The 12,733-nt window shown below is 34.6% G+C and overlaps 1 protein-coding gene across 5 annotated transcripts in view; it reads right to left on the bottom strand.

Moving 5' to 3' along the window:
• Positions 1-12,733, bottom strand: part of LOC143236936 (A disintegrin and metalloproteinase with thrombospondin motifs like) — a 121,369-nt gene that overhangs the window by 32,973 nt on the left and 75,663 nt on the right. For all 5 annotated transcript variants that reach the window (XM_076475643.1, XM_076475644.1, XM_076475642.1 and 2 more), the window contains 3 exons: positions 6,721-6,784; positions 6,363-6,574; positions 1,274-1,369 (listed from right to left, as the gene is read on the bottom strand). In XM_076475643.1, the coding sequence (XP_076331758.1) occupies positions 1,274-1,369; positions 6,363-6,574; positions 6,721-6,784 (372 nt within the window). The remainder of the gene's footprint in view (positions 1-1,273; positions 1,370-6,362; positions 6,575-6,720; positions 6,785-12,733) is intronic.

Genomic DNA, 12,733 nt, shown 5'->3' on the forward strand with positions numbered 1-12,733 from the left:
ATCACCATCCATCGCCAACTCTTGGGCTACTCTTTTACCAACGAATATTGGGATTGACCGTAACGTTATAATGACCTCACGGCTGAAAGAGCAAGCATGTGTGGTGTGAAGGAAATTCGAGCCCGCAACCCTCAGATTATGAGTCCAGAACCATCTGGGTTCACTTAATGATATAAACGGACTTATGTTTCCTGAACTGAAACTTTTACAACTCATACAGTTTCATACATAATCCAGTGCCAACCTAACTCACAGACAAAGCTCAACCGGTATTTTTGTTTTAAATTTCCTTTTTGAGCTAACAAAAATGTACAGCATTCGTTAGCTCAGTAAACAATTAGCACTCGATTACTAACTAACTGAATAACTGGTCAACTCACTATCTCGTCATCTTAATAGCTAACTAATAAAATGACTAGAGTGATTTATATAGTACTTATTATTCCATAATTTCATAAAAACTTGAGGCGTCACGTCAAGTCTAGACACTCAAGAGATTTACAGCTATTGAACACGTCATGATTACGTCATCCAAAAGCATCCTCTAAGAAATAAGTAATAAACAGAAATAAAATTACACTTGAATTCGATGTAAATCAACGAGTAGCAACAAGAAAAGGCTGGTTTGTTTTGAATTTCGCACAAAGCTACACAAGGGCTATCTGCACTAGCCGTCCTTAATTTAGCAGTGTAAAACTAGAGGGAAGGCAGATAGTCATCATCACCCACCGCCAACTCTTGGGCTACTCTTTTACCAACGAATAGTGGGATTGATCGAAACATTATAACGCCCCCACGGCTGAAAGGACGAGCATGTTTGGCGCGGCAGGGATGCGAACCCACGATCCTCAGATTACAAGTCGCACGCCTTAACACGCTTGGCCATGTCGGGCCCTAAGAAAAGACATTAACACGTAATAAACAGAAATAAAACCACCACTAAATTCGATGCAAATTAAAATATAGAATAAATGCAAGTTTAAACAACGTTGAAGACAAAAAAAACACACACCACAATGAAAGTTACATTTTAATGAGTAAAACATTACCAAATACGCAGAACGAAAATTAACACGTCATTGATTAGATAACAATTACTTCCTCTTAACGTTGCATAACGTAATCTTCATTCTCGTCAGGTTTTTAACTGTATTGTACGGAGCTATGAAATTTGAAATTATTTATCCATATTCTTTGTCAACTATATCAAAATTTCATGTTCAGCTTAATATAAACGTCCTACAATTTTGTATAAGAAAACACATTAACGTACTAGCTCTATCTTTCCGTTATCTGCATTTCGAACTAGAACAGCGGCCATATTTGTTTCGTCATGGTATGGTGACCCGATTTCCTTTTCGGTGGGTTCCTGAAAGAAAATCCGTCAAGTGTTACATGACATTAGACAAAGAGAACTTCAAAGATCTGTTATCCATACAAAATTACTTTAATGTTTTTTCCATACCATTGTTTTTCTGTTTATTCCAGGAATATTCTTTATTAAACTAATGGAAAGCACTGAATAGATCTGATGTAAAATCACTATCTGATAAGAACACAACAGATCGACTGTGTTAGTTAATGTTTAAATGACGTCATTTAATTTGTAATCACTGTAACAGTCGTACGAATATGTTGGCGTGTTTTTATGCTATTGAAAGTGACTGTGAAAGCAAACGGTTCCATGTATAGTGTATTTCGAAAAAACGAAATGTTTGTTGCCAAAGGTAAAAAAACAAACAAACAAAAGTTGCAAAAATTTCCAGTGACGCAGTGAAGTTGAGTTTCCTATGCACAGATTTTATTTTAAGAATTTATAATTTTAAGATAATTTGTACTGGCGAGCCGAGTTTCAACCTGTACCAACTTATAAATTTGAAATTATGAAAATATTATGTGTATATGTTAAATATTTATATGTGCTCAAACATTATAAAGCACAGATATATAGGAATACCGTGTATTAATAAAGCTAGATATGTTAGACAATAAAAAATCATACTCGGAATATTTAAACTGCATATCGTTGAGCAATAAAATAACATAGGCTGATGCTTCTGGATAATTAATTAAAGCTAATATAATATCTGCATGACATGTAACAGGATTACGCACCCATACTGAAACTGGAAAATAGTCTATCGCATTGGAAACGTAACATTACACTAAATGTACTTTCGTTACAACGATAAAAACTGCAAGGTTAAGCATCCCTTATATGATGTCATTTTAGTGTCTACTGACTAACTGACCAATAACATGCTATTATAGAGTGGTGCAAGTGGTTAAAACAGGTGACCCATTTCGGGGAAAACATTATAGGATACACCGAGTGCCCAAATTAAAATAGGACGAAAGGAAGAGGCATTTCCCTTATTAATAGAAATAAAAAATGAACCTCTGATTTTCAAACGCTTGATTGTGAGAACACGCAACTGTGAGTAGGTTTCAGGAGTTCCTGTTAACATTTCCGATATAATGGCTAAAACTGCAAATGTAATACTGTACGGTTATCCTAGTGTATAGATATGGATTTACAAAATTACAAAAATATAAATTTGTTTATTGATTTCACTTCTTACGAGAAAAGGCAGTTAAAGTATTTTCTCCTCAATCTTTAACTTCTGCATTTAATTAGGTCTCAACAACTTCACGAGAGGGGGGCCGGTTATGGCAATTTCTGTTAATCCTTTCAATAGAGTTAGACTCCAAAGTAACGTAACCATTATATCGTTACACACAAGGCTCAAAGTATAACAAATCGTTTGTATTACTGCTCAAGACACCTGATCAGACAACATCGTAAATCAGTAACTGCATAATGAGGTAATGGTTGTTACAATTAAAAACAAGATACAATAATTTAATAGTTTAATTTTGCACGTGTAGACAACTAAGTTTGTATATCAAACCACCAAAGATCCAACAACATGAATGTCTTTTTCATTTATTATAGCTATCAATCACGATATGACAGAAGGTGTTGAAATGAGGAAACTTTTGCGGAAAGTTGCCACTGCATGATCACTTAACTCCTAAGCCCAAATCAAGATAAAAAAAAAATCATATTTTGTTCCTAATTTTCAGAAACCCACTTTTAAGGATATTAACATAGATTACAATAAAATATAAGTTTTTTTCCCTCTGGCATCAATATATTAAGTGTACCTTTTGATATTTATTACAATTTGAAAAAAACTCTTACATCTCCTTACTACACTGATATAACATACTCGTTGTAAATTACTTACCTTTTTTACTGTTATTACTCAATTAATGTTCTTACATCTCCTTACTACACTGATATAACATGCTCGTTGTAAATTACTTACCTTTTCTGCTGTTATTACTCAATTAATGTTCTTAATGTTCTTACATCTCGTTACTACACTGATATAACATACTCGTTGTAAATTACTTACCTTTTCTGCTGTTATTACTCAATTAATGTTCTTAATGTTCTTACATCTCCTTACTACACTGATATAACATACTCGTTGTAAATTACTTACCTTTTCTGCTATTATTACTCAATTAATATTCTTAATGTTCTTACATCTCCTTACTACACTGATATAACATACTCGTTGTAAATTACTTACCTTTTCTGTTGTTATTACTCAATTAATAACATAATTAAGTAAAGTAAAGCCACGCTCGTGAGAAGTCCATAAATATTATAGATTGCAAAGTGTTTTATTTTCTTTCTCTAAATATTGTTAAAAACATTTTCCCTTAATATTTTCTTCTTTGATATACACTCGTTGTTTTATGTTTCTGTTTCAATGTTCTTAAGATCACTTGGGGTTTCGTTCGTTTCTTTTTAAATAAAAATCCATGATATTTATTTGTGTGGCAGTTATGCTTTCGGCAACTTTTTTAATGTGTTTTTGAAACAACAAATTTTGTCTCTAAACCTATGAACCCTGTCCCTAATTATTTGTAATGTTAAAGTATTGTACTAATTGACACTCACCTAGTTAACACGCGAATCAAACTCGGATTTCAACTCTTTATGATAATTTATGAGCATTATGAAAATTATTCATAATTTTTTGAACTAAGATTCTGAATAGATTCCGATTTTCGGATATTTTCTTACACAGAAGTAAAATATAGTTTACAGCGTTTGTTGATTTATTTCAGAAAAAAATAAATGAATAATTAATACTTGATTTCTCTGTACAACATTTGAAACAATTAATTATGTCTGTTAAACAAAACAGTTTGTTTTGGTAGTATATGTTTTTGGAATTTCGCACAAAGCTACTCGAGGGCTATCTGTGCTAGCCGTCCCTAATTTAGCAGTGTAAGACTAGAGGGAAGGCAGCTAGTCATCACCACCCACCGCCAACTCTTGGGCTACTCTTTTACCAACGAATAGTGGGATTGATCGTACATTATAACGCCCCCACGGCTGGGAGGGCGAGCATGTTTGGCGCGACGCGGTTGCGAACTCGCGACCCTCAGATTACGAGTCGCACCTTAACGCGCTTGGCCATGCCGGGCTAAACAAAACAGAAGGCAACAACTGTTACGGTTCATATATCTCCAGCGCCATCTAACCGCAAAATCCAGCTTTGGTTGTAAACATTGGAGTAATTGAGCTTATGAAGTTGAACACGTGACAATACAGTTTTTATGTTTTTCACTCGTGTTGTAGAATTTATATAGTTTTGTTCAAGAAATTATTATACAATTAAGGTCAATTCCTTTAGTTAATTTTAGGTATAAATTTGGTTCAATAATGTGATTTTCATGCTATAGTATTAAGCTTTGAAAGTAACCCTAAAAAAATCTATGAAAGCAAAAACTTATCGTTATATTAAATCAAATTCACACTACTCTTAAACATATCACTGTAAAAATAATAACTCCACGAAGGCTTCGAGTATTTCTTTCAATGTTATCATAAGCTGTTATAACTAATAACTATAAACAGGTCATAAACACTGCATTGTAGCATATATCCGACCTCTTACGGTATTTGGTTCTGTAAACAATTGTCACTCACTTACATGTCTACTCTTAAATGAAAAGAAGAATTGGCTGTAACAGTTATGTTGTTCCTACAGTTGAATGTGCGGGAAACGATGAATAGCGCATGTCAGTTCGATACAACTAACCATTTAACCAAGCTCAACCTACTTTTCAAGGTAATATACGTATATACTTCCAGGAGCGTATATCAGTGGTATCGAAACGTGTGCAGCGTATCAAAACTTTGTGGGTCACACGAATGTGCAAGAGTAAAAATTATAAATTACTATAAGTGAACAAAATAAATACATAAAGTAGTTACACAACTTGGTGGCAAACAATACGATGTGCATTAGACCATTCAATGATGTGTAGAAACTGACGGGTGAAACACCTTAAAAACTGAATACCTAAAAATATTTCGTTTTGATGACATTTTAATAAGGACTTAAACTTCACGTATTAGGACTATGGAATAACATTATGTATGACCTTTACTATTAACTAACAATTACTTCGCCATTTCTAGTGTAGCCACATACAAACAAGTGTGATCTACTCAGTACCCTTTCAGTTCGTATATGCACTTTTAAAGGAAATTGATACGTAAACTGTATGTAACCTTCTCATAATGGTTAGAACAGTTTGGCTTGGTGCAAATGTTTCGGTGTTACAGATTTACAAATGATCTCAGTTTTGTAAAGTGATGAAAGTCCATTAACCCAAAGTAAAGAGAATGACTGAGTATGGAACTTGAAACGTGCACGTGTTGTCAAAGGTTATGGAGATGTGTAGCAGTGTTAACTGGTTATTCGCATTTGGAGGGAACCCTACTTGTAGAGTGATTACATGTGTAACTGTCCATAATTATCAATAATTTCTAAATGGGAACATTCGAAGATATTTTGATTAAAGTTGTGGTCAGCAGGCAAATATATTGTTCCAATAACACTGTTATTGAAGCCCAAGTCTTAACCTACAATGGTATAGAACTGTTTGGGAGGTAATCTAAAAAGACATATCACAGCTTTCCAGTAATGTTAATTAGCCGAGGATTTGGTGCAAACATGAAAACATTTTACACAAGACTGAACTTATTTGATGGCTGATGACATATTTAAATTATCTGAAATACTCTGAAAAGAAGCAAAATGTTAAATTAGGTTACTTTAAAACGATATTAATTACACATATTGGGCAATTCACTGTGTGTTATGATGTTTAACTTCTTAGGATTAGGATTTAAAATGCTGAAGTCAGATAATCAGACAGTCCTTTAACAGTTCTACACAATATTCATGAACGAACAACACTGCAACCTACGTTTTTTGATTAAATCGATCTGAAAGAAAAATCCAATTAGGCTTAGCAACAGAGCTTACCTCCTGTTCCACTTCACGGTATACCAAACCATCTTTTGTTTGCTTCGCTTCCATGAATTTCAGAGCTCTCAGTTTTTCATCGAAATGGTTATTTTTATTCAACTTCAACTGCAGGTTTCTTCCCAGCGCTTTTAAGAAAACGTGCTTACTTTCATAATCATTGGCTTCCCTTTTGCTGATGGAACGCACGTGAACAACTTCATAATCAGGAACTGTTTGGATGCAAACAAAAAGCGTGAGATTTGTCACTAATCTTTGAACAAAGTGATAAATCAATGCCTTACATAAACAAATTCAATAAACTTATATAAAGATTATGCACTTGGTAATCGTAAATCACTTATATTTTTCTTTTTACCTTGGTCATGTGTCTCCACTTGGAAAATACGACCTAGTTCAGCAACTGACATTCGTGTATGAATCTGTAAGCAACACAAAACCTAAAATGAATATCCTCACGGTTTGAATAAAAACACCCACAAAAAATATGAAAATAAAAATATTGAGGCTTTTTTTTTTTTTTTACGAAACGCGATTGGAAAAGTAGCTACTTTGCATCAGAAATGTAAAACATTAAATGTGTATTAAACCCCATTAATTTCAAATAACTAACATATATGGAGAAATTTCTACGTTATTCGAGATTATTTGGATATTTAAAACTTGAGCACGTCTCTGAAAATTATTTACAGTCCCTTTAAATCGCAACGCTTAGTTCCGGGTAAAATAACGGGCAAAAAAACATTTTAGTACTATTTATTTCTTACAATATAGGATAATAATAATAAAAACTGAATGAAAGAAAATCAACGGACTGGTAATAATAACAGGCATTGAGAAGTATCTATATTTATTTAGATTAACTTTGGTTTGTACCATGAACGATAGACTTCAATACCTTAAGCCTAAAAAATAAAACTAGTTCTAAAATAGACATCCTGGCCAATGTCCTCTGTGCCTGATCAAAAAGTCTAGAGGTACAAAAAAGCTGATACTGAAGGTGTGTATGTGGAAAAAATAATAAAACACCAAGTCTTCTTCCCGGTAGATTGAAGTTGTTTTTTGAAGAAACATGAAAACTAAAATGAGGCTTATACAAATAATGTACACTACACTGATAATTTTACGGTTCTTATTAAACGTTTTCAGCTCCAATATTTTCATATGTGCTCTAGTTCCAGTTCTCATGGTAAAAGTTAACTGTTTTTACAGTCTGTTGATCATAATTTGCACAGTTACAATCACAAAATCTGTGCCATAAAAGGGAAGAAAAATCAACCTCGGCGAAAATAAATCACGGAAATAATTTAAAGAATAATATTTATGTTTTAAGTATTCCAAGAACCTCTGACTGAAACAATAGACAAATATGGTCAGTGGAACACATGTTTAAAAATCTCCATTCCATTAGTCAGTAAAATAAATGTAGAAAATCATTAATTTTAAGGAGAATAAATGAAATATTTCGCTGATAGAATTATTAGTTACTTTGTTTCAGAATTTTAGATCAAGTTACACAAGGATTATCTGCAAACAGTTGTCCCTAATTTTGAACTAATAGGCAAAGGGAAAGGCAGCTTGTCAACAACAGGGGTGCGACTCGTAATCCAAGGGTCGCGGGTTCGCATCGCCGTCGCGCCAAACATGCTCGCCCTTTCAGCCATGGGGGCGTTATAATGTTACGGTCAATCCCACTATTCGTTGGTAAAAGAGTAGCCCAAGAGTTGGCGGTGGGTGGTGATGACTAGCTGCCTTCCCTCTAGTCTTACACTGCTAAATTAGCGACAGCTAGCGCAGATAGCCCTCGAGTAGCTTTGTGCGAAATTCAAAAAAAAACAAACAAACAAATTATTTTGTCGAACATTGAGATTTGGCCTCAGACCTCACTCTTACAGCAAGTTCGAGGCCCCTAAATGCAAAGGACGTTGTTTGCAGGAACGCTAATCACTCTGCAACGCCTAGTCCTATTTCGGCTAGTTCATTTATACATGAATGTTTCAGTGTTCGTTCAATAAAAAAAAAAGTTTAGTTTTAAACTAGTAGCTCTTTTAATGACAAATACGGTCCAGTCAGTTTTCTCATAATGCAGAGAACAATGTTTCGACCTTCTTAGATTTGTCTTAGGCAACCCTGAAATTTAAAGTGATAAAAGTAGATGTATTAATATGTTACTTCCCAGTGAAAATTAGTTCAAAGAAGAGACTGTAACCAAATGAACTGGCATTAGTTATCAGCGATCTACAAAGAGGAAAAAATATATATTATTAAATTTATTTTACGTGATAACCTGGAACGTTTAATTATCACAGCGAAATTAAACTTGTACAAGCACGACATGTTAATTCATATTGTTACAAAAAGGGTTGAAATTGAAACAAATGTTTGCACTGAAACAAAATTATGAAAATCATTAACATGTTTATATTACGTTTTGTGATATACACTATAGAGTTGTAATAGGTATTCAACTTACAATAACCTAGCAGCAACTAGAAGCACGTAGCATTACAACTTAGATTATTCCACTGCAGTTTGTTTGTTTTCAATTTCGCGCAAAGCTACTCGAGGGCTATCTGCGCTAATTTAGCAGTGCAAAACTAGAGGGAAGGCAGCTAGTCATCACCGCCCAACGCCAAATCTTGGGCCACTCTTTTACCAACGAATAGTGGATTGACCGTCACATTATAACGCTCTCACAGCTGAAAGGACGAGCATGTTTGGTGTGATGGAAATTCGAACCCGCGACCCTCAGATTACGGGTCGGGCGCCTTAACCCACCTGGCCACGCCGGGCCCAGGTTGTTAGACTCAACCACTTATTTGAGTAGAGCTTCGAAAGATGAAAATAAGAAAAAGGAAAATAAAAATAATTTTTTTTTAGCATTTAATAGGGAAATGTAAACACTATGAAATTAGACTAAATACTAACTGATCAAAAGTTTAAGACCGTACTAAAACGAAGCGTTAATCGATAAACAGTAAAGAAATTTAGTCACTTGTGTTCAAGCATTAGCGTTGTGAACATCTCCCATTGACATCTCCTGTGTTATATTGGGTAGAAACATTGAAAAGGCTAAAAGATTGACAAAGTTTTACCGTGGCAGAATTGTTGAGCTGCAAAAGCAAGGTCTCTCTCAACATGCCATCGCTAGTGAGATTGGGCGTAGTAAAACTGCTGTTGCAAATGTCTTAAAAGACTCTGACGGATACGGAACGAGAATTTCAAGCGGTCGGCTCAAGAAAATTTCACCAGCGTTGAGCAGGAGGATTCGACGGGTTGTCCGGCAAAACACCAGCCGAATGTTGAACCAGATTAAGTCCCTTACGGACGCAGAATGCAGCTCAAGAACAATAAGATGGCATCTACGAGAGAAAGGCTTTACAAACCGTAAACGTCTTCAAAGGCCACACCTCCTTCCACACCACGAAACAGCTCGGAGACAATTTCTACACGACACAGTGGAGGAGGTTCCATCATGATCTGGAATGTTGTCTCCTTCCATAGAACAATGGAGCTTCAGGTTATACAGGGGCATTATACAGAGACTGGCTACACTGTCATGTTGGAGAGAACATCCTTATTGACTGAAGGCCCTTGCTTGTGTGGAAATGACTGGATCTTTCAGCAGGACAATGCTGCAATCCACAACGCCCGCATGACAAAAGACTTTTTCATGGCGAATGACGTGATTCTTTTGGATCATCCAGCGTGTTCGCCCGAACTGAACCCCACTGAAAATGTTTGGGGTGGATGGCAAAGAAAGTCTATAGAAATTGACATTAATTCCAAACAGTGCATGATCTTTGTGAAGCCATCTTCACCACTTGGAATAACATTCCAGCCAGCCTTCTGCAAACGCTTATATCGCTCATGCCAAAGCGAATGTTTGAAATTATTCGCAATGACGGCCGTGCAACTCACTACTGAGACCTCTTGTTGAGCATTTCCTACCCTGTTTAGAACTTCTCTTTGGTATGGTCTTAAACTTTTGACCAGCTAGTATTTAGGCTAATTTCATAGTGTTGACATTTTCCGTATTAAATGCTAAAAAGTTTTTTTTTTTTATTTACCTTTCTTGTTATCATCTTTCGAAGCTCTACTCAAATAAGTGATTGAGTCTAACAAAGCAAAATGCATATTTTTTCTTTATGTTCATTGGCCTTAAGATTTTGGCCAGCACTGTATATCGTTTATAATCTTGTATATTAATTTAACCACGTTAGAAGTCCTAAACAATAATTATCAACAAGTTAACATAACGTCTTACCAGACCCGTAAACGAACTTTAAAAAAAAATTGCGACAGAACCATTGGAATGTTCGTCCACGTGGAAATTAATAGTCATGTAACAATTCCATGTACTGTAATGGACCCCTTCCCTTTCGCTTCATGGACATAAAACATTTCATCTTATTGGTTGTAATTTAGGTGTATCGCAGCCAATGAGTGTTTACAGTCCTCTCTTTCATGTTTCGAGTGTATTCGGTATCACACAGTAGGAAGTTTGCGTTTTAACTGGCAGCAACTTTGAGTACCCAACTGTTCGGTTTGATTACAAACGTTGATGATTGATAACACTGGGGAACACTTTTTCAGTAACTTTGAGTTGCATTGGATATTTTAACTGATTCTGAAGGAGTTTTAGGCGCTGATTTCAAACCTGAAATTAGTTTTTCTCTACAAGCTCTAGTTTGTATGCAATTTGAGGTTAATGAAATTGTACAAATGTGAACTTGCGTAAACCATGTATAAGCATTTTCACGTCCATTTTTTGAACAGCCACCTTGATAAGTTCCCTGACAACCTGGGGGCTGTGAGTGACGAACAAGGAGAACGATTCCACCAAGACCTAAAGGTCATAGAAGAACGCTACCAAGGGCGCTGGGACAAAAGTATGATGGCTGACTGCTGCTGGAGCATTAAACGAGATTGTCCAGGTGAAGTGTACAAACCCAAAAGTTACAAACGCAAATTCCTACCTGAATAAAATACACAAACAAATTGTGTATATAATTTCCTATAATAACGAAACATTAAAAAATAAATAAAAATGTCAAATTGCATAAAATCTGTAGCTTGCAGACAAAAACCGACTTCAGATTTGAAATCAACACACTCAAATTGACTATAGAAAGGTCTTTTTTTAATGCAACAAAATGAGTGTTCCCCAGTGTAATTTATATGAACATGTATGTTATTTGTGTTTATTTAATATAAACAGTTATAAATTATAAGTCATAACAGTATAGATATATTTTTATCTATTATTAAGTGACATCAGTTATTTCGGGTTATTTTTTTCTATATACAAGCGACTCAAAAACTTATTTTTACAGATTAGGGTCTCAAAGAATTTATAAATTATAATCATTTTCTTATATTCACCTTGGGAGAGATAGTAATTTCTGTTACAAATGACATTTATTTGTTGGTATTTTTTGTTGATGTTTTTTACTACAAAAGCAATTAAGTATTAAAAAAATATTTATTTACCTTTAAAATTAACCCTAACTATAAATAAAGCAACCATATTGCAAACGAAGGCGGCTGGTATTTTTTCAAACTAGTATCAGCGTCGTAGCTGTATTTTTACGAACAGGAAATACAGGTTTCGATATCTGTGGTGAGCTAAGAACATCAACAACTAAATCTTAGTTTTTAAAACTACTTCACTCGGACATTAATCGTTTTTACTTTATTTCATAAGAGTTTTAGTGATATTTCAGACGCTTTTGTAACTGTTATTTCGTAAAATCACTTCACTTAATCGTTGTTCGAGTTATTTATTTCATCAGAGTTTTAATAATATTTCAGATGTTTTAGTAGCTGTTAATTCGTAAGATCATTTCACTAACACATTAGGCCTGGGATGATCTGGCGGTTAAGGCGTTCGACTTAAATCCTAAAGTCGGGAGTTTGAATTCCCGTTACCGCATATGCTCGCCCTTTCAACGTTACGGTCAATCCCATTATTCCTTGGTAAAAGAGTAGCTGAAAATTTGGCGGTGAGTGGTTATGACTTGCTGCCTTCCCTCTAGAATTACACTCCTAAATTATTGACGGCTAGCGCAGGTAGCCCTCGTGTAGCTTTGCGCGAAATTCAAGACAAACCAAACCAAACTAAGACATTAATCGTTGTTTGAATTATGTTTCAAGAGTTTTAATGGTATTCCACACACTTTTGTAACCATTAAACTTTTTAATAGTATTTCAAAGGTTTTTATAACCATTAAACCTTTTAAATAGAACATTAACAAAATGTTCTATAGTTAACTTTAATGTTATTTGAAAAGAAAAAAATGACTAAATCGTCCAATTCTGAATAAAGTTGTGTCAATTCTTCTTTCTTATAATAAATGTTGCATATGATT

This window comes from Tachypleus tridentatus, chromosome 13 (genome assembly GCF_004210375.1).
Source record: "Tachypleus tridentatus isolate NWPU-2018 chromosome 13, ASM421037v1, whole genome shotgun sequence".
Classification (NCBI taxonomy): domain Eukaryota; kingdom Metazoa; phylum Arthropoda; class Merostomata; order Xiphosura; family Limulidae; genus Tachypleus; species Tachypleus tridentatus.